This window comes from Echinops telfairi, unplaced genomic scaffold (assembly GCF_000313985.2).
Source record: "Echinops telfairi isolate 266 unplaced genomic scaffold, ASM31398v2 ScPeMD7_41;HRSCAF=154, whole genome shotgun sequence".
Taxonomy (NCBI): domain Eukaryota; kingdom Metazoa; phylum Chordata; class Mammalia; order Afrosoricida; family Tenrecidae; genus Echinops; species Echinops telfairi.
In genome coordinates, this window is record NW_022103939.1 from 1,352,789 (window position 1) to 1,376,367 (window position 23,579).

Consider the following 23,579-nt stretch of genomic DNA (forward strand, 5'->3'; position numbering starts at 1 on the left):
AGAGAGGGAAACAAAAACAACAATGTAGCTGAGCCCAGATCCTCTCCCGTGGGAGCTGCAAGGGTTTAGTCCTTGCCGTGCATGCAGCGGTGGTAAGCTGTGGCTGTGTTGAGAAAAAGTCCCTGTGCAGCCCTCAGACTGTGGGGGTGAGAGAGAGAAGAGATGGAAACAAAAATAACAATGTAGCTGAACCCGATCCCTGACCGTGGAGCTGCAAGTGTCCAGTCCTTGCCCGAAGGCAGGCAGCGGCAAACTGTGGCTCTGTTGAGACCAAGTTCTCCTACGGGCTCCAAATGGTCCCGCCTCTGTCAGAGACAGTGGCAGGGCTAAGGCCAAGCCCTAGTCAGCCTCCACTGTGGTAAGCCCAAAGCCTCCAGCCCCTCAAAACACCATTGGTCTGTGCCTACTTATCTTTATGATGCTCCTCCTGCATACAAGCAGTGTTAAATTTCCCTCTAAGCAACTCTTCTGGGATGAATTCTGTGGAGACCCTCTGGTATGTGTCACTCCATCGTCATCTTCCCGGAATTCTGTTTATGGATTTTCAAATGTTGACCCATCCCTGCCATCACTGGAATGAATCCCACCTAAGCATAATGGATGGTGTGTTTAAATACTTTTTTATTATATTGGCCAATATTTTAAAAATATTTTTTCATCTATGTTCAGTAGAGACATCAGTCTGTAGTTCTTTATTCCTGTAGGATCCTTGCAGGGTAGAAGATTCTTGGACTGTTTTTCTATTTTTAATTTTGTATTGTTGTTGTTACTGTTTTTATGTTTTTCTTTATATGAAATCCAGGATATGTAAATCTATAGAGAGAGTAAGTGAATGAATAGTTTCTTAAGGTTATATCAGGGAAGGTTGTGGTGAAATGAGGATCTATTATTAATGAGTAAAAGGAAGAAAGTGTTCTAAAATTCATTGCAGCTTTGATTGTACACTCTATTTAATGTTTAAGCCATATAATTGCATAATATGTAAATTATATGTAAAAACTTAAAATTTTAAAAAGAATTCAAGAAAACATGAAATCGGCAGTGCTTTTGTATAAATAAATAAGAATTTCAATGCAGGAAAAAAATCAATTGCATTCATATACATGACAAGTAATATAGGATGAGTAAAGAATGATTTATTTGAATTGCTCATGTGAAAACATACATGAATTCAATAATTTCTACATATATCATCTAATGAACTTGGGTACATTCTTTATAGTTGTGAAAAAATTCTCACTATCCTTAGTCTGAGTCATTTCTCCCACATTAACATAAAGCCACTGCCCTCTAAGTTCCTATCTAATCTTTTAAATTGCTGCTCTCAATTTGATGTCATCTATATAGGTCTTCAAAATAACAAAATCCTCAAAGTAAACACAATATTCTTTTCTAGTTAAGCCAGACTATTATTTGGCTTTGAGAAGACTACAGCTATAATTTTGGTTTAAGATTTCTGTGCAACTGTTTCAAGAAATATTTCAGCGCAATTGTTTCAAAAACTCATCCAGGCTTCCTGAACCTAAAAAATCTGAGTTTCAAGCCAATTTGAAATACTGTTATAAACCACAAGGCATGCCATACAATCGAGTAGATTCTGACTCAAAGTGACACTGTAGGACAGGGTAGATCTGCCCTTGTGAGTTTCTGAGACTAACTCTTTACAGGAATAGAAAGCCTCATCTTTCTCCTGCAGAGTGGGAGGTGGTTTCAAACTGCTGACTTTGTGGCAAGCAGTCCATTACATAACCGCTGTGCCACAAGGGCGCCCTTCTGCTATTAAAATGCCCCCTTTAATAGCATGTTTAATCAAATTGTTCAGTACAAAGAGCTGGGCATCATCCAGTTCTTTTGTTGTCTTAACAGAGGAGGCAGGTGTCCACAGAGGATTATAGCCACAAATCCATTTCCTCTTCCTATTTCTGAATCTCCTTTTTGCTCCAGATAAATGAGACCAATTGTACTTTGGCCACTTAAAAGTATTTAAACACTCTAATTATTTGAAAACAGAACAAACTTATATTTGGTTGTGGAATATCTTGTTCTACTTTATTCACTTTTATTATTTTTATAATTGCCTCATCTTCCCTTTAGATGTTTATGAACACTTGGATTAATAATAAGATCAGTCTTTAATATAGAAGAGGAGGTAAAACTATATAATGGAGTTGATGGACATTCAACAATGTTGGGATTCTAAACACTTTTTTTAAAAATGCAACACACACCTTCCATTGTCATAGCTGACTACTCAAACTCACTGCCAATGAGTCAATTCTGACTTACAGCAAGCTTATAGCACAGGGTAGACCTGTCCTTATGGCTTTCTGAGGCTGTAAAACTTCCTGGGATTAGAAAGCCTCATCTTTCTCCTGTAGAAAAGTTGGTGGTTCTGAACTGGAACTCAATGCATAACCACTACACTGCCAGGGTTCCTTAGTGGCTAAATAGTACTCACAAAGGCATGCTTGTCTCCTGGCTAATCAGCAGACAGAAGAGTTGCTTTCACTCTATTTCCTTCCCTTCCATTATTGTTCCTTCTCTTTCCTGAAAAAAGGGATTAAAAAAAGTACCTTTTATGTGCTGAGGGATTTGCTGTCTTTAGAACCTGAAAGGATCCTTAGGACACAGTCTCGTATCTGCTTGGTTTTCACCCCATAGACAATAGGGTTCATCGTAGGAGGAAGGAGCAGATAGAGATTGGCCACAATGATGTGACAAGATGGAGGAATTGTATGACTACCAAAGCGATTAAAAAAGAAACAGAAGAAAGCCGGAGTGTAGGAGAAAACAATAGCACAGATATGGGCAGTGCAGGTGCTAAAGGCCTTCTGTCGAGCATCTGCAGAGGAGAGGCTGATCACTGCCCGGAGGATCATGGTGTACGAGACTGTGATGCACAAAATATCAAAACCTCCGATTAGGAAGGCAACCACTAGGCCATAGACAACATTGATCTTGATATTGCCACAGGATAACTTGGCTACAGACAGCTGATCACAGTAGGTATGATGTATTATGTTGCCTCTGCAATAGGGCAGGTGCTTTATGATGAAAATAAGGGGAATGATGAGAAACACAGCTCTAAAGAAAGTGGCAAGCCCAACCCTTACAATGACTGGATTGGTAAGGATGGTTGCATAGCGCAGTGGGTAGCAGATGGCCACAAATCGGTCGAGGGCCATAAGCATGAGCACTCCAGATTCCATCCCTGTGAAGATGTGGATGAAGAACATCTGGACCAGGCATTCATTAAAGCTGATTTCCTGGAGATGGAACCAGAAGATGCAGAGAGTTTTAGGAATTGTACTAGTGCACATGACAATGTCAGTTAGGGAAAGCATGGCCAAGAAGTAGTACATGGACTTGTGCAGGGAGTCCTCATAGCGGATGAGGTAGAGGAGCCCACAGTTCCCTACTATAGCCACAACGTACATAGTGCAGAATGGGAAGGAAATCCAGATGTGCATGTGTTCCAACCCTGGGATCCCTCTAAGAATGAATGAGGTTGGTATCATGTCTGTTTGGTTCAACATTATCATGATTAGGTTAGTATGACCATTAAGCAGCTTCTCATGTTTTGTTTTCTTAATCCTCCTAGATTAGGAAAAAGAGAAGGGAAAAAATGATCAGTCATGATCTTTCTCTGTTTTTCCATACTCATTTTGTCTCTCAGTTAAATGGTGAATTTTAAAAACAATTCTTTTTTTATGCCAAGGAATATGTATTTAAACATGTTGATTTACTAATTTATCAGATTATCCTACAAATACATATTTAGTACATACTGTGTCACAGATGAGAAACCCTGGTGGCAGAGTTAGCATGGAGCTGCTAACCACAAGTTCAGTGGTTTGATCCAACAGTGACTCCTTAGAATGACTGGGTTGGTAAGGACAGTTGTGTAGCACACTGGGAAGCAGATGGCTTAAGCACTCCAGATTCCACCCCTGTGAAGATGTTGCTGAAGATGATACTTCTTCTGGGAATAAGGTCTGTGCTTACCTGTTCATCTTCTTTTGCGTCTCAGAAACCCTATGTAAAGTCAATGTAAGTTAGAATCGACTTGATGGTAGTGGGTTCAGCTTTTGGTTTCTTTCACAGATAAGGAGACCTAGTTGCATAACAGCTAAGTACCCCACTGTTAACCAAAACTCTGTCAGTGTAAACCCACCAAATGTCTCCCTGGGAGAAAGAACTGACTATCTGTTTTGGATTTGATCTGGTTTCCAAATTTTTTGTTTATATTGTTTTGTTTGGCTTTTGTTCATTCATAGTAGAGTGTATCTCAGGGATGTTATGTCAATGGAAGTCACCATCTTGAAGTTGAGTTACATGCTTTTCTGTTTTTCGGTATATGAAAACCAGGATTGATGATATTATAGGGACAGCAAGTAGAATAAGGGGTTTGGGGGGAGGGAGGTGCAGTGGGGTGGGGTGGGGTGTCAAGGAGCCCTGGTAAAGAATGGTTGAAAACTGGTTGTGGTAGCAATTGTACAATTCCACTTGATGTGATTAAACTATAGAATGATAAGCTATATGTATCAAATCTCAACTAAAAAAAAGAATAAACAAATATCAATTTCAAAGAATTTCCAGGCTGTTTACATCATGATTATATTTTACCTATCCATACATTAAGACTTAACCTTACTATTCAAAAATGAAAATCAAACTCTGCCATTGTGTTGACTCTGACAAGTTGTGCCCTATTGTACAGAGTAGAATTGCCCGATCAGCTCCCTACACTATAAATCCTTATGGAATCAGATCATCACGTCTGTCTCTCCTGGAACGGTGGCTGGGAAACCACTAACTTTTTGGTTAGCAACCGAACACACCAGAGTTCATTGTTTGAAAAGTGACAGCCTAGAAAACCATATACAGTTAGACTCTGTCACATGACCTCATTATGAGTTACACACCCAAGCGACAGCTCCCAACAGCAGCAATGGCCTCCCAAATGCAGCCACAGAGAGTGTGTCTAAGATACTTGAAAGTCATGGATTCAACCCTCCTAGACCTGAAATCAAATATAAATATGTTATGGCATTTCTGATGGCAGTTTAGTTATGATCTTAAGCTAAAATATTTTGAAACATCTTTTGGGAGTTCCCTTAAGGAAATTTTCCTTGATCACTAAATGCACCTTGTATATTTTTATTGTTGTTCTTATTCTTAATTAGTGGGTCATATTTGTACTTAATATATAACAAAAATGATTTTAATAGGCATTTTCCGATTGTGAATTCATTTAATCATCTCTAAAAACCCAGAGAGTATTATTATCAAACAAGCACTTTAAAATTGACTAAATTGAGACACTTTGTAGAAGAGGCTTCTGTTTCTGAGACATACATTCCACCCAAAAGTGTGCCCTTTGTTGAACTTTTTAAAATTACTTATACAAAACAATTACGTTTTTACTCTAAAAATCAAAAAGTGCCATAAGAAAAATAATCTTTTAAAAAACAGAATTTCCCGCTCTAACTTTTAAAGTCCACCTCTCCATCAGGAGCCCTGGTGGCATCGTGACTGTGTGTTGGGCCACTAACCATAAGGCTGGCAAGTTTGAAATCAGCAGCATCTCTGCGGGAGGAAGAGGAGGGTTAACACTTCTGTAAAGACTTAGCCTTAGGAACACACAGGGGCAGTTCTACCCTGCCCTCCAGGTCACCAGGAGGTAGACTAGACTCAATGCAGTGAGTGTGGTTTAGCTGGTTGCTTTTCACTTTCAGATTTTGAGCTCCCTACTAGCTAATAGAAGTGGTGTCTAGCACTCAGGAGCTCAGCTGCTAAGTGAAAGGTTAGTGACTCCATTCCCTGCCCTGAGACATCTCAGATGAGTGCCCTGCTGGTCTGCAACTGAAAGGGAGTTCCTGAAAACCCAGGGGAGCACAGTTTGACTCCAATATTTGTGGTCCTCATGAGTCTGAATGGACTCAAGCGTGGAGATTAACCATTTCCTCTGTATTTCTAAGTAATATGTCTGTCTATTCTACTTTTTCCTGGTTTATTTTTTAAGATGTTTTTAAAAAATTAGCATTTACACTTACTATCTCTTACTATTATCATTACATTACACTTATTATCATTATTATTACACTCATTATCTCTTACTAAGTCACATGATATAACTACATTTTCTTTCTCAGCCAATAGATTTCCTTTTAATTAAGAGCATTTGATTGCCATATTTTCCAAAATATTCATAACATCCCCTCAAAAATTTGAACATTTTCCAACTTTTATTTTCTTGACATTTAAACAAAATCTGTCCATTCTTCTCCCTGATACCATCTGGCCTCCTTCTAGGAAACTTCTGCTCTCTTCCTCTTCTGAAAAAATACCACTTCCTCAGCTGTTGCATAATTTTCCTTCATGTATTCCTTGTGTTAAATCACTATTTTTTAAGCTGGTGTTTTTCCCTTTTAATGCGTTCAGATAAATATTTTGAGATGTAAGAAAACTACACTCAAAGTGTGCACGCATGTTTTCTTGATAGACAAAATACTCAAAATACCAAGAATAAATTTAAATTTTTGAGAGAAATATTAATGTAAGATAAAGTGGAAGTCAAAGCAAGAAAACATGAGCTCAAGAAACTTTGAGAAATAGAGCATAAAGGCTTTATGCAGTGCATTAAAGCTGATTGTATCAAAAAGTTTTTTCTTGAGGTTTACCAAAGTTTCTCTGCAACCAAATTAATACACAATATTGAAAATACTTTTCTCAGTTATGTATAAAGTAGATGTTTTTAAAAATGGTATTCACTTAAGTCATGTTTCACCTTATCAGCTGATTTTTATTTTCCTAATATAATGTGACCAAACTAATACTTGAAAAGCTAACAGAATTCTAGCTATGTTTATTAGGATTACAAGAACGATGTGGATTTTCTATAAAAGAATTGCATTTTCTAAAAGAAATGTTTTTTCTATAAATGCTTGTATAAAAAAATGTATATATTTTTCAGGCTTGTATATGCATACTCCATATTTTTATGCAACATATTTTCTGACTATTTTCACAGATATTACAGGTATTTTCACAGATTATTAGCATAAATGGCTAGAATGAGAAACTATGTATATTTAATAATTGATTACTAAGAAAGTAAGATCACTTTTTAGATTATTTTTTGATGAATAATTAACTGTAGTTATTGCTAGATGCCATCCAGTAAGTTCTGAATTGTAATGATGCTATACACAATCAAAAGACTGTTCCGTGTTTGAAAACTCACTGCCGTCAAGTTGACTCATAGAGACCCTATAAGATACTACAAACTTCCCCTGTTGGTTTCCAAGAATATATATCTTTACAAGACTGGAAAGCCTTCTCTTTCTCCTTCAAAGTGGCTGGTGGTTTCTGACTTGTCCTTGGAGTTAGCAGTCCAATATGCAACTCCGATGCCACCAGGGCTCCTTAGTGTTTTACTGGTGTATATGTAATTTTAACAAGTTCTTGAAAATAGAACTCCCTCTAAATAAATACATTTATTTAGTCTCCCTCTAAATAAATACATTCAAACAATAAACTCTAGTCTCTGTGTAGCCATACATCAGAAGCAAGTAGGTAAATTAAGGAAAGCACCCTCCAAAAAATAAACAATAACAAGTATTGCTTTCAATTCAATTCTGACTCCTGGAGAGGCTAAAGAAAAGAGTAGAATGAGGTCAATAAAATCCAGAAAATGAAAAAGATAAAAGAACTTGTTCTTGAAGTAAACACTAAAACAAAAAGAAGAAATGATGACAAGTGCTTAGTGGAGAATGTCAAAGACCTGCAATAGGATACCAAGTAAAACAGGATACTGAAATGTGCAAAGACCTGGAGTCAGAAACCCGAAAAGGAAGAACATGCTCAGCATTTCTCACACTGAGATAACTAAAGGGAAAACTCAAGCCTCAAGTTTCAATATTGAAGGATTTTGAGGGATATTGAACAGAAGAGTTAACTATACAGAAAACATCAAAAGAAGAAGGAATGAACAGATTCATTGTATCAAAAAGGTTGACTGCTATTTAACCATTTGAGAAAGGAGCATATGATCAAGAGCCTGTGTACTAAAGGAAGCTGTCTAGGCTGAACTGAAGGCAAGAAACAAGACTCCAGGAATGGAGGAAATGCAAATTGAGATGTTTCACCAAATGAAAGCACACAGGAGGTGCTCACTCAAAACTAACACACAAAATCACTGCCATCAATTTGATTCCAACTCATATAAACTCTATAAGACAAGATAGAACTCCTCCTGTGAGTTTCCAAGACTGTAACTCTTTTTTTAATGAAAAAAATATTATTGATTGGGAGTTAATACATATATCACAGCATTCCATAGTTCAATCAATCCTGTGTTTCATATTCCCATAAAAACCAGAAAACATATCACATAACTTCACGAGGGTGACCCCCCCCAATGATATAACACCGCTGAAGTAAACCCTAATATGAACAAAGAAAACAAAACAAATATACAGAAAATGTTGACAACAGTAGTAGAAAGCCCCATCTTTCTCTAACAGATCAGCTGATGTTTTCAAACTTTATAGTTAGCCCAATGTGGAACCACTGAGCCACCCGAGCTCTTTTAGGTCTTCACTCGTTGATGCTAATAAATGTATAAGCCCACTATTTGATTAATAGACTGAAAGTGATCAATGTATGTCATTATTCCTCATAGACCAACAGGCAATGATTCAAGAGAACAAGGAAATACTGTATGGCTTAAAATCAGGTAAGGTATTCATCATTACTTTATTACTTTACCACAATTATTCAATAATCTGAGATAGTTGGACTATATAGACTATCATGATTGGAGAAAGGCTCATTAATAACATGTGATATGCAGATGATACAACCTTGTCTGTTGGAAGACAAGGGGATTGGAAGCACTTAATTATGAAGTTCAGAGACTACAGCCTTCAGTATGGATTACAATTCTCTATGAAAAACAAAAATACAACTGAACCAATCAAAAACATTATGAAAAATAAGAAAAATATTGGCATTGTCAAGGATTTTTTTTATATCTGGATCCACAATCAATGGTCGTGGAAAAGCAGTCAAGAAATTAAAGGACCTTGCTTAGGACAAATCTGCTTCAAAAAACTCTTTAAAGTTTTAAGAAGCAAGGATATCAACTTAAGTATTAAGGTCAGCCTGATCCAAATACTAAGATTTAAGGTATTTTTAATCACCTCATATGCATTCAAGGATTGCACCATGAATGAAGAAGATGGATGCATTTGATTATGGTGTTGTTGAAGAAGCTCAAATAGACCATAGAGTTCCAGAAGAATGAACAATGAAAAAGTGAAGAATTCCAGCAAGAATACTCCTTGGATGCAAGGATGATGAGACTTCATCTAGCATACTTTGGACATGTTATCAGGAGACATTAGTCCCTGAAGAATAATATCATGTTGGATAGCAGGTCAGCAAAAAAGAGGCAGATCCTCAACAAAATGGATTGACATAGCAGCTCTAACAAGGCTCACATGTAGCAATGATTGTGAGGGTGGGAGAGGATTGGACAGTGTTTCATTCTGTTGAGCACAAAGGGGTGTTATAAGATGGAACTGGCTCAATTGTACTTAACAAAAATAATATTTTATATGTGTAGCTAATTAATTACTAAAACAGGCCTTGTTGTTACATAAAAATTTTAGATTACAACTCAATACATTTGCAAGATTATCAGAAATGCAAGTTGATACCAATATATTAGAATATTTACTATAGATTAAATTAGATTTTATAGCTTAATTTTTGAAATTATTTCTATACCTCATAATTTACCTGGAAGAAAAATTGGTTGACCTTATGTTGTCATATGTGGGCAAAGATATGGAATAGAAACATCAACACACAATTATCGGCATTTATAGAGTTTAATTTGTATATAATCTATTGTCTATTCTCACATTCAAACCATATAGGCAGCCATTTTTAATTTTAACTAACTAAACCATTTTCAATCCTCAAGATCCATGGTTATCCCTCCACTTGATGGCAGTTTCCCCTGGTTGCTCCCTGGGTGAAGCCCATTCATAAATAAGTCTTTCCTGAAATTAATTCTTACAAGTATATCTGATTTTGAGGAACAGGTGGAGGACAGGAAATCAGCAAGAGTAATATGACAATTGACCTCATTTTCAAACACTATTTTCTCGCAATTGTTCTATTATTCCTAGTCATGAGATTCACTCATGCCTGAATTTCATCACTGTGGAATTAATGCATCCGATTTGGTTAAAAATAATAGCACACTTATTTATAATCAACAGGATAGCTTACATTGATTATAATCTAAGTTGAGATAAATTTTTTTCTGAGAAAATATAAATGCACACAATATTTCCATCTCAAACTAAATGGATGAAGCAAAACATAGTATTTAGAATATTATAAGCAGTTAGCATAAATTCAAAGCCTCTCTAGCAAATGGGGGGGAAAAAGCCTCCCTATTCCTCTTTGTGCATGTTTTTTAATACCTGAGTTTCTGGATAGAAAAAGATTGAGCTGAATGCAATACAGTCCATTGTTCAAGGCCTTGTTCAAAAAACATCACAATATTAGGATAGATGGATATGCACAACAGGCAACCTCAAAATTCCGATGTCTCTGTGCTAAAACCTGGTCCTTTAAAGGAAAATGTTTGAGGTGTGTCCCACAGGGCATTTCAGCACATTAGAGACATACCTGCTGCTGTGGAGACCAAGCTAATCTCTATGGAAAAAACAAAAAGAGTTTCTATTTGTAATATCCAGATGATGATGTAGAAATAACAGAAGGAATAAAGTCCTGTGTATAGTTCTATGTGGGTATGTATGTATGCGCATGTATAGATTGGAGAGAATGAGAATGAATTCATAAACATAAGATATTTTTAATGAAGACTAGTGATTTTAACACTTATTGCATCATTTCTTTTATGTAAAGACTTAGAAAACACTTAAGCGAAAAATATTTCAATCATCTCACACCCATTCATTTTTCTTTAATTCATGTATTTTTTATGTTTCTAGGTAAATAACACTATTTAATAGTGGTAAAACTACGCAACATGGGGATGCCTTGGAGATGTAGTGCTTTATGATAACATTGGTCGTTCCTCGGGAGAATAATGAGGTTTTCTACTCCTGTAAAGATTTACAGTCTTAGAATTGCATAGACGCAGTTCCATTCTGTCCTATAGGGTCGCTCTGAGTTGGAATCAACTGGTTGGCAGTGAATGACTGCTGAGATTGTCTGAGGGCAATGTAAAATACATAGCTGACAATGTGATTTTCAACAAGGGTTCTTTCACCAGGAGGGTGGAGGGAAGGTGGGGTAGAACGGGGGAACCGATTACAAGGATCTACATATAGCCCCCTCCCTGGGGGACAGATAATAGAAAGGTAGTGAAGGGAGGTGTCAGACAGTATAAGATATGACAAAATAATAATAACATATAAATTATCAAGGGTTCATGAAGGATGGGGGAGCACAGAGGGAGGGGAAAAATGAGGAGCTGATACCAAGGGGTCAGGTAGAAAGCAAATGTTTTGAGAATGATGATGGCAACAAATGTACAAATGTGCTTGACCCAATGGATGGATGGATTGTGATAAGAGTTGTAAGAGCTCCCAATAAAATGATTTTAAAAAGAAAAAACGAAGTGTTCTTTCAAATGAAGTGGATGATGACATGCTATTTGACTCATTATTGTTGTTTCCCTTTCTTTGTTGAGCATCCCTATTGGATGTCAAAGCTACCATGTTCAAATTGAATTATTTAATCATTTATTTTAGTAATAGTATGTTTATAACACCTGCTTTGGAACCTTTTGTCTACTGAATTTATAATTTAGGATCATTCAGAGTCACTTTCTACTGACTAATACCCTGCCCCACCCGCCACACACACAGACATATATAGATACATACATAGTAAAGTAGAAGGGCAACAAAAAGAGAGGAAAATCCTTGAAGTGATGCAATGACACTGTAGCTGCAATGATGACCTCAAACATAACATTTGTGAGCCTGCTTTGGAACCATGTTGCAGCCAAGTCAACACACCAACTTTACCATTATGGAGACCCAGGCCATTCTAGTATGCTAGGCCCAGCTAGCATGGAGTGGGGATTAGGAGTCACTTACAAGACTGGGAAATTGATGATTAGTGATACAATCTTCCAACTCTGAAACAAAGAGCTGTTTTTCAATCCAAACTCTTTTTTTTTACACTCGAGTAATTAATTCTATTTTATGCTATAGTGGGACAGGAGGAAAGTAGAAAGAAATAGAGGAAAGAACTAGGAAGCAAAGGACATTTATAGAGGTGTAAATATAGGCATGTATATATGTAAATACATTAATATATAATTAATACAGGGGAATAGATCTATGTACATATATTTATTTATAAAGTGTTACAGCAGCAGATTGACCTTGGGCCTCCATTCTAGTACTCCCTCAATGCAAGAACAATTTGTTTTACTAACACGGCACTGTGTGATGTTCACCTTCCCTAATATGATCGCTGAAGACAAAATGGGTGCATAAGCAAATGTGGTGAAGAAAGCTGATGGTGCTGGTTATCAAAAGATATAGCATCTGGGGTCTTATAGGCTTGAAGATTAAGAAGCAGCCATATAGCTAAGAAGCAACAAAGCCCACATGGAAGAAACACACCAGCCTGTGTGACCACAAGGTGTTGAAGGGATCAGGTATCAGGTATCAAAGACCTAAAACAAAACAAACAAACAAAATCAAATCAATGGGTAAGAGGGGGAGGGCAGAGTGGAAACCCAAAGCTCATCAGTAGTCAATTGGACACCCCCTGTCAGAAAGGCCACAAGGAAATGATGAACCAGTCAGGGCATAGTATAGCACAACTAAACACACAACCTTCCTCTAGTTCAGTGGTTCTCAATTTTCCTAATTCCGTGACCCTGTAATACAGTTCCTCATGTTGTGGTGAACCCCCCAAACCATAAAATTATTTTAATTGCTACTTCATAACTGTAATTTTGCTACTGTTATGAACTGGGCGACCCCTGAAAGGGACGTTCGATCCCCATAGGGGTCATGACCCACAGGTTGAGAACCACTGCTCTAGTTTTTTAATGCTTCCCTCCGCCCAACCACTAGCATGACCCCAATTCTGTCTCACATATCTGGCTAGACCAGAACATGTATACTGGTACAGATAAGAGCTCACAACATAGGGAATCCAGAACAGATAAACCAGTCAGGACCAATAAGCAGAGCAGCAATACTGGGAGGGTAAGGGAAGGAATTGTGGAGTGGTATGTCATAAGGGGGAACTGATCACAATAATTGACATATGGCCCCCTCTCAGGAGGATGGACAGCAAAAAAGTGGGTAAAAGGAGACAGCGGTTGCACAAGACATGAAAAAAAAAAGAATAATTCATAAATTATCAAGGGGATATGAGGGAGGGAGGGTAAAAGATGAGGAGCTGATACCAAGGGCTCAAGTAGAAAGAAAATGTTTTCAATATGATGATTACAACATATGTACAGATGTGGTTGACACAATGGATATATGTGTGGATTGTGATAAGAGTTGTAAGAGCCCAAAAATAAAATAAAAACTAAAAACAAAACATCATACATACTGCCATTATATTTACTTAATAGTGTAGATGTTTATTTTGAGTAAATGAATAATCGGATGTTATCATTTTTAAAATGTAAGAACTAACTGAAAGTAAAATGAGCGTTATTCATTAAGTACTCTCAAAAGAGCTGTATTCCTGTGTTAGAAGTGGTAAGCTTTGTTCTACTATTACATAACCCACCGATTTTTTTTTTTTCTTGGTGTCTTGTTTTTTAGACTTGTTGCTGGGGCTATTTGGGCATTAAATCAGAAAATCACATTAACTCTAGCTTCTTAGGTATGATGTTTTACTATGTCTCAGGTGTTAAGTTAGACGAATTTATTTATCATCCTTGTTTTAAATATTAGAATTCAGACCCATAAATTATAAGATAAGGCAAAAATGTAAGAAATATTTGGACAAGTATTAGGTATTAAGAGACTTCCAAGGGAAGTTGTATATGAACCCACAGGGCTACTTACACATTGACCTGCCAATTATAATGTCATTAGTTCAAGTCCATCAGTTATGCTGTAGCTTTAAAAGATTTAAAGGTTCATATGATTGGTGTGTGATCCTCATGGTAGGCAGTTCTAAACCACCAGCAGCTCCATGGGTGAAAGATTGGGCTTTCTACTCCTGTAAATGGTTCATCCTGGAAACTCATAGGGGCTTGCTATGAGTCAGCATTGACTCAAGGGCAGTGAGTTTGGGTTTGGGTTTTGGAAACCCAAAGGGGCAATTTTCTCTATCCTATAATCTAACTTACTCCGAGTTAGAATCAATCAGAGGACAGCTGGTTTCTTTGGGGTGTATGATGCTGTGCAATATATGCAAAGACTACAAGTTGGATACTGCAAAATCAGAACGCAGCTGGAGAAGGGAAAAGAAAATTGAAAAGACACATACAAGGAAGGTGTGAAGGCTACCTCAAGTTTTAAATGTACGACTTCATAGCAATTTTCATAAGTATTTTGAAGATCTAAAATTTTCTTGTTCAAATTATGCAGTAATTTCAGAAACAATTTTAATATATAGATGTCAATGAATAATTCATCTTAAATGTTTTAGAGGTGAGGTTGATTCCAAGCTTCTATACAAGAAAAATTCTAACTTTTTTTTAAGAATTTCTGTGCACAGATGGAGATGTCATTTTATCTTAAAACAAGACTGCAACATTTTAATAAAAGAGTTTGAACTCTGAAATACTCATTTTGGGTTGCAGAATATCTGAATTTCTATTTATTGTAGCGAACTCACTACTCATAACAAGCCTATATGACAGAGTGGCATTTACCTGTCTCTCTTTTTAACATTTTATTGGGGGCTCTTACAGATATAACAATTTATAAATCAATTATATCAATGAAAATTGTGTACATTATGAAAGCATTATCTTTCTATTTGAACCCTTTGATATTTGCTCCTCTTCATCACCCCCAATTCAAGATCTCTTAATAATTTATACAAAAAAATGTTTCACATCTTACACAGTCTGCAGATTCCCTTTAGCTACATTTGTTACTTTCCCCCCTCGGTGTGTGTGTGTGTTTGTGTGTGTGTTAAACATCAATCATTGCTATAAGTTCCCCCTTGTCCCCTTTCCCACCCAACCTCCCCATAAACTCATGGGATCTGGTATTGCTATTCCTGTTACTGTTTGTGAAGGGGTTATCTGTCTGTATGTCAAACGCTCTTATTTATACCAATGTACATATTCCAGTCTAGCCAGATTTTTGAAATAGAACTAGGATCATGTTAGTGAGGGGAGGAAGCATCAAAGAACTAGAGGAGTGTTGTGTATCCATCAGTGCTATATTGCACATTGGGCGAACCATCCCTTCCATGTGACCCTTCTGTAAGGGAATATTCAATTGTCTACACATAGGTTTTTGTCTCCTTCACATTGATATAATCATTTATTTTTGATCATCTGATATCTGATCCTGCCAATGCCTCGTGAACACACAGGCTAGTGTGTTTCTTCCATGTGGGCTTTGTTGCTTCCCAGTTAGATGGCTGTTCATTTAACTTCAAACCTTTTAAGACCCTAGATGCTATGTCTTTTAATAGACAGGCACCATCAGCTTTCCTTACCACATTTGCTTATGCACCCATTATGTCTTCAGCAATCATGTTTGGAAGGTGAATATCACACAGTGCTAGGTTCTTAAAATAAAGTGTTCTTGTGATGAGGAAGGACTTGAGTTGAGGCCCAAAGTCAATCTGCTACCTTAATGCTTTAATACAGGAATATATGTACATTGACCAATACCTCTATCATTCATTATGTATTAGTGTATTTTACATATGTACATGCCTATATTTATACCTCTCTAATTAGATTTGCCTCCTAGTTCTTTTCTTTCTTTTTTTTTTTGATTTTTTAAAAATCATTTTATTAGGGGCTCATACAACTCTTATCGCAATCCATACACACATCAATTGTATAAAGCACATTTGTACATTCATTGCTCTCTTCATTCTCAAAACATTTCCTCTCCACTTAAGCCCCCGGCATTAGGTCCTCATTTTTCCCCTCCCTCCCTGCTCCCCCCTCCCTCATGAGCCCTTGATAATTTATAAATTGTTATTTTGTTCTTTTCTATATTTTCTTTTACTTTCCTCCTGCCCCACTGTCATATTCACACTTCATTCTGCTTGCAGAAATTCCCCTCATCCACATTACAATTGATCAACCCCCACCAGGCATTCTAAAACCTCCTTGCCTTTGATTTTAGATCCCTTGTTCCTTTGTCCCTGAGTTTGTTGGCTCCCTGCTCATTTTCCCCCATCTCCTCCTCTCCCATGTCTTCCATGAACCATTGGTCCTGTTGTTTTCCCTCGGGATTGTTTATCTTGCCAATCTTATCCAGATAGACATAGAAAATAAATATATAAATGAATTAAAAGGCCTATAAGTAGTTCCAGGTCTATCTACTGGCTTTTATGAATGTCTTCCAACCAGGTCTACTGATATGCCAAGTCCTGCCCCCCTGAGTAAGAGGTTGATTTTCGGAATTCCTTGGAGACATTGTGACTTTGTTCCCCTGTTGCTCTGTTGTGCCAATTTCATGATTCGGTCAGGTTTTTTGGGGTTTTTTTTGGGTACTGGGAGTGGGGGTGGCGTAGAGTAGAACTTCTCCAATGGGTTTCTGAGCCTATAAATCCTTTTGGGAGCAGAAAGTCTTATCTTTGTCTTGCAGAGCAGCTAGTGGGTTGACTTTGTGGGTGGAAGTCAAACATGTAGCCTACTACACCATAAGGGCTCCTTATTTATTGCACAGTAACTTTAATTTCTGGCCTTTTGTGAAGTCAGCAAATTGAAACTGCCTGCTATTCAGTTCCTAAGAAAAGCAAAGTGATTCTTGTGGAAAATTCCAAGTGCATGTAATTTGAACTGTTCAAATATATCTTTGGATCAAAGGACACTACATGAAGTATAACTTGACCTAAAAGTACAACACAACGTACTTTAAATATAGCAAGTGTACACTTCCTCTATCTCAGGCTAGCTAACACTGTATTAAAATAGCCTGAATTTTTGTGGGCAAGCTGAGTGAAAAGTGGTATCTGGCAGATGTTCTGTATCTTAAAAACTAGAACTGAAAGAGAAAAACTGGTGCAGGTCAAATATACCCAGAAACAAGGCTAATTTCTGAGGCACTAAAATATGTATTGCCCAGTGAAATCCATTGCAATGGCCATGCAGGACTCACAGACAATACTCACAATAATGAAGATGTATTAGTGAAGTTACCAGGTTACCACAAATCAGGATCAGAAAACATTAAGGATGCAGATTTTGGTCCTCAGCAGCAAATCTTCTCAGGCAGCATCCCAATCTTTTTCTGACCTTTAGCCTTTCAGAGTACCTTGGTCTCTGCCTAGTTTCCTGAGCAGGAAGCCCAACATTCTGTTTCAAGGTCCCAGTCAGCATCCTCCCCTCTGTCTCTTGATCTCAGTGCTGTGGCCTCTGGTCCTCTATTGTCTGCAACTTTAGATAGGGATCTCACACACACTTCCTTAGTGACTCTTCTTGTTTAATGGTTACATAATTCTTCCTGTTCCTGCTTCTGAGATGCCTATCATATTCACAGAAATAGCAAAACTGGCCAATCCCTGAGTTGTAGTTTTCTATACCTTACTTGCAAGACTGTCAGTGAAAGAGCCATACCAAGCAATTTCACTTCACCACAGTTAGTGAACAGGAAATACTCCATACCATTATAGTGAAATATAATAACTAGGAAGATACTATATAGGAGGAAAACTATTAAGCGCAATAGCATGCCATATATGTGAATATCTGACATTAAAGGGGTTTTATAAAGTGAGGCTTTAAAGAAATGTTTAGCAAGATTGGAAAAAAATAAGAGAATTTAGACTAGAGTGTTGTGAAATAAAAAATGAGATTATTTTAAGATACCAGAAATATTGAATGGAATTAAAAAGAGTTGGCATTAAATGAGCACAAAAGGAGGTTTGTTTGATTTTTAAAACACAGAGGCATTTGAAAAATTGATGAAAATAATCTTAGGTGAGTAGTGGGTTAGAAGAAAGAAAACTAGATGATGTTCAAGTAGTCCATACTCTTAAGTATGCACATTGGAGAGCTGGGAAATTCCCATTGAATCAAATAACATGGTTCTAGTAAGAGAATCAGAAACTTATACTTCATTATATTGATGCGTTCATGACATCATTGGGAAAACATACATATTTTGACCATAAAGAGAAAAATATAGCACATTATTTTCTAGAGGAAAATATCAACTTATGATCAGTCTCAAAATTACCATCACTAATTGATAACAGAACCCAGAACAGGATAATCAGCTCCATATCATCTTTTTTTTTCCCGCCCACAGAAAATTGCTCATTACATTATTTTTCAAGGAAGCTTTGGCTGATGACAAAAAGAGTTTTTCATACGTTAAAGGAGTTGAAAAATTCACACTGTCTTGGCCTGTGAACAATATTAAACTTCTCTAGAAACTTGTCATATTCCATTTAGCACGCTTTTTGTTCAGAAAGGCTTTTTCTGTCCATTCCTCAATAGAGGTAATCTTTTCTATTTTTATACTTTTTCTTATCCCTAAAAAATGTCCATTTATATTTTGTGAGATTTGGTGTCCTTAGAACCAGAAACAATCCTTATGACGCAGTCTCGTATCTGCTTGGTTTTCACTCCATAGACAACAGGGTTCATAGTAGGAGGAAGGAGCAGATAGATATTGGCCACAAGGATGTGACAAGATGGGGGGATCGTGTGGCCCCCAAAACGGTGGGAAAAGAAGGAGAAGAAAGCCGGACTGTAGGAGAAAACAATGGCACAGATGTGGGCAGTGCAAGTGCTGAAGGCCTTTTGCCGAGCATCTGCTGATGAGAGGCTGACCACTGCCCGGAGGATCATAGTGTAGGAAATAGTTATGCACAATATGTCAAAACCTCCAATCAGCAGGGCAACCGTAAGACCATAAATGGCGTTGACCTTGACATTCCCGCAAGATAGTTTGGCCACAGACATGTGGTCACAGAATGTATGGTGTATTATATTGCCCTTGCAGTAGGGTAGTCGCTTAGTGAGGAAGGTGAAGGGAATGATGAGTATCACACCTCTCAAAAAGGTAGCAAGACCAACCTTTGCAATGACAGGATTGGTGAGGATAGTTGAGTAGCGCAGAGGGTAGCAGATGGCCACATAGCGGTCAAGGGCCATTAGCATTAATACCCCAGACTCCATACCTGTGAAGGTGTGGATGAAGAACATCTGCACCAGGCACTCATTAAAGCCAATTCCCTTGAGACGGAACCAGAATATCATGAGGGCCTTGGGAATGGTACTGGAGCACATGACAAGATCAGTTAGGGAAAGCATAGCCAAGAAGTAGTACATAGGCCTGTGCAGAGAGTCTTCATAATGAATCAGATAAAGGAGTCCACAATTGCCTATCATAGCCACAAGATACATAGAACAGAATGGGAAGGAAATCCAGATGTGCACATCCTCCAATCCTGGGACTCCATTCAGAATGAATGATGCGGGGCTAAAGCCTGTTTGGTTCAACATCATCTTAATCCGGCTGGTATGATCATTAAATAGCAAAACAATTATTTGTGTTTTCCTACAGCAAGAAAAGGAAGAGATAAAGCATAGATGTTATCTCTATTTCACCCATATACACCCCATTTAAAATTCTATAATACAATTTAACAATCAACCATCTAAACATGTTGGGTGCCAGGAAATAACTGTTTTGTTTTTGTGGTATTATTCATTCAGTAAGCCATCCAACACATTTTTATTGATAGCCCACGTTGTCCCAGCTCTCATAAAAAAAAAACAACAGAAATGTGAATGCTATTTTGTTCTTCATTATAATTCATTTTCTTACTATATCCACAATGTGATACACACATTTTGTAAATATTCAAGTATTTATTTCGCACAAATATTAAATGTCATGGCAAAGATCTTGATTCAGACATCTTATTTTTAAAGAGGTTTCATCCCGGTCTTTTCTCCAGCCTTGTAATTATGCAATGTGGTATTGTTCTATATTTCCTGATAAAATTAAAACTCTTAACCATGAATGGAAAGTAAGTAATTAGAAAAAACACACAACTATTCTGGAGATTATTTATTAACTCTATGATGCTTGGAAATGTTACCAGGCAATATAGAAGTCAGAATGGTCCTCATGTTGTAGGGTGCATACCACAGCACCCATATTACCTGGTCACCATTGCCAGATCACAGAAACAGGTGGATTTGACAGAGCCTAACTTTTATTTTCACCTGCATGGGAAGGAGGAGGGGGGCATCCTTCCTCCAAATGTCCATCTCTCCGTGTCTGTTTGTTTACACAGTATATGTAAATATAGGTTAAGTGAAACAATTATTTCAGACAGACACCATCTTGAAATGACAAGTACAAGGTAGGAAAACAAAATTTTGTTTTGTCAAATTTAAATTTTGCTTTAAGAAAGATCTTATGGTCCATTCCTAAGGGACCCTAAATCTCAAAGAGACAGGCTGGGTGTGCAGGTCCTGGCCCTTAGTGAGGGGAGGGAGAAAGCCTTGGAGATCATCAAGCTAAGAATTGGGTCATTGGCTGACTTGACACCAGCAAGAATCTGTTCCTGGACACTATCACAGGATACTTTGTGAGACAAGGTAGAGGGATTTAATTTAGCTATGGAGGATTTCTAGCTAAGTAATATCTAAACAAAGCATATAATTCTCCGAACTACATTATATTTTTATCATAAAACAATAGTGGATTGACTTTTCAAGTCGCCATCCCTATCACTTCCTCCCATGGAGTAAAGGCAGAAAACGGAAAGAGGGGGAAAATGCACACTAAACTTCGTAAGAAGTAGTATGTACATCCAATGGAGAAACAAAATGAGAATCAATTCGACACAGGAATTGAGGCTCATTACAATACAAGAGTGGCAAAAATTGTTGTGCTTGGCAACTAACTGAAGGTTGGAGTTTAAAGCTTACTCAACATCATCTTAGAACAAAAGCCTAGTAAACTTCCTCTGTAAGAATGACACCCAAGAAAACCAGATGAAGAACACTGGTGCACTGGGACATAGGAGGTTGCCATGATGCAGAATTGATTCTATGGCTTAGGCTTCCAACACCGGATTCTCATTCTGCTACTAGGTTCCAATGCGGCCGAAAATTCATGAACGATGTCTACTTAGTAGAACGAATGCAGCTCTTTGTGAACAGATCTCCCCAACATTCCAATTAGTTCCCACTAACTACCTTCCCCAGGAGTCTTATTGGGACTAGAAATAGAAAATGGGGTATAACATCTTGGATAAAACTATTGTGAAGTAATATAGTAGAAACACCACCAATTTGTTAGACCTATTTCTATAATGAATTTGTCAATTCACTTAAAATCTCCAGACTTTTAATCTCTCAATTTCTCAGAGAAATCTTTAACTTACAAACTAACATCTTTAAAACTTGCAATGTCCATCTTTCTTTATATATGGATAAAAATGCAATTGAAGGACGTCCATACTCAGTCTAGAAACCAAGTTCTGAAAGACAGTCAGCCACCTAATTTATTGCAAAGAAATTACTGTAGATTATAGAAAAACAGTACTTCCAAAAAAATTCTTGCGTCAATTAAACACGTATGAGGGGAACCTCTTTACCTCTAAATCACACCATATGTGCAACAAATTTCAGGGGAAAGTTAGATCTAAATGTGAAACACCAAATACACATCATCTGACATATGGAGTAGACAATACTTTTACAACAGCACATCTGTTGTATACTAAATTAGACTGTAAGTGCAAATACATCATTAAAAGAAAACTAGCCATCAAGTCACATCCACCTCAGGATGTTGACGGTTTGCACCATTCACAGAGGCTAACCCACAAAGGAAGAGAAAATATTCACACTCATGCAGCATCCATACAAATAGAGAAGTAGGCACAAGGGACTTAACATGGAGTTTTCAAAGTGCCAATAAACATATAATAGTCACAAGGGGGAATGAAAATTGGTTTTCTCATGAGAGAGAACTCTATTCCATATTTAAAAACAAACAAACAACTCACTGCCATCCGGGGATGCAGACTCACAACAACTCTATAGGACAGGGTGGAACTGCCCCGGTGATTTTCTGGAACTGCACAGTTCTTTATGAGACTACAAAGACCTATCTTTCTCCAGTGGAGCGGCTGGTATTTTCAAACTGCTGATCTTGTACCTCCAGGCCAACTCATAACCACTGTGCCACCAGAGCTCCCAACATACCATACAGGATAACTAAAATGAAACAAACAAACAAAAACAGAAACATCAAAAGTATGGCACATATGGTACTCCTGGAGTTATAATACACTGGGGGTAAGAGTATAAACTGAATCAGCTATTTGGGGCATACCTTATAAGAATGAACATACATCAGAACACATGAACTAGAATGCTAATTGTAGAATTTAGACAATTTTTAGTAGTTTAAATCTGGAAATTACATAAATGTCCATCAGTATCATAATGAGTCAACATATACTGGTAACTTCTCAGAGTGAACTTTCAAAGAGCAAAAAGAATAAACAACCCATGACTACTTATATCACTTTAGATGAATCTTATATAGTGTTTTTAAAAGCTTGACCTAGGGTAATGTAACACTTGGTTTCATTTTTAAAATTCAAAAGCATGTCAAATTAATCTGTGATACTGAAAGAAAACTCATGGTTTCCCTACATGAGGGGGGATGACAAACGGATGGCAGCATGAGGTAGACATCTGATAATATTCTTATTGGATTCTGGCAATAGTCTCCTTCTTAATCCCATTGATCGTATGGGTTTTAGGTTTGAATAATTCCTCAAAATTTAACTTGCCAAGTTGTGCACATTTTATCATAATTTATTTTTTAATACACACAAAATCATAGTATTTCTTTTTTTTCAATTTTAAGATTTCTTTTTTTTTAAATCATTTTATTGGAGACTCATACAATTCTAATCACAATCCATTCATGCATCCATTGTGTCAAGCACATTTGTACATTTATTGCCATCATCATTCTCAAAACATTTGCTTTCTACTTGAGCCCTTAATATCAGCTCCTCATTTCTCCCTCCCTCCCCACTCCCTCATGAACCTTTAATAATTCATAAATTATTATTATTTTGTCATATCTTACACTGTCCAATGTCTCCCTTCACCCACTTTTCTGTTGTCCATCCACCAGGCAGGAGGTTATATGTAGATCCTTGTAATCATTTCCCCCTTTTCTACCTCACCTTCCCTCCTCCCTCCACGTATCGCCACTCTCACCACTGGTCCTGAAGGGATCATCTGTCCTGGGTTCCCTGTATTTCCAAGTCCTATCTGTAGCAGTGTACATCCTCTGGTCTAGCCAGATTTGTGAGGTAGAACTGGGATCATGATAGTGGGGGGGGGAGGA

At 37.3% G+C, this 23,579-nt stretch overlaps 2 protein-coding genes across 2 annotated transcripts; both read right to left on the bottom strand.

Moving 5' to 3' along the window:
* Positions 1-2,576: 2,576 nt before the first annotated feature.
* Positions 2,577-3,542, bottom strand: LOC101638040 (olfactory receptor 52N4-like). The gene has a single exon (XM_004717101.1). It carries the CDS (start codon positions 3,540-3,542, stop codon positions 2,577-2,579), a length of 966 nt encoding a protein of 321 aa, XP_004717158.1.
* A 15,188-nt stretch (positions 3,543-18,730) lies between these two features.
* Positions 18,731-19,696, bottom strand: LOC101664528 (olfactory receptor 52N4). The gene has a single exon (XM_004717100.2). It carries the CDS (start codon positions 19,691-19,693, stop codon positions 18,731-18,733), a length of 963 nt encoding a protein of 320 aa, XP_004717157.1. The 5' UTR covers positions 19,694-19,696.
* Positions 19,697-23,579: the final 3,883 nt, after the last annotated feature.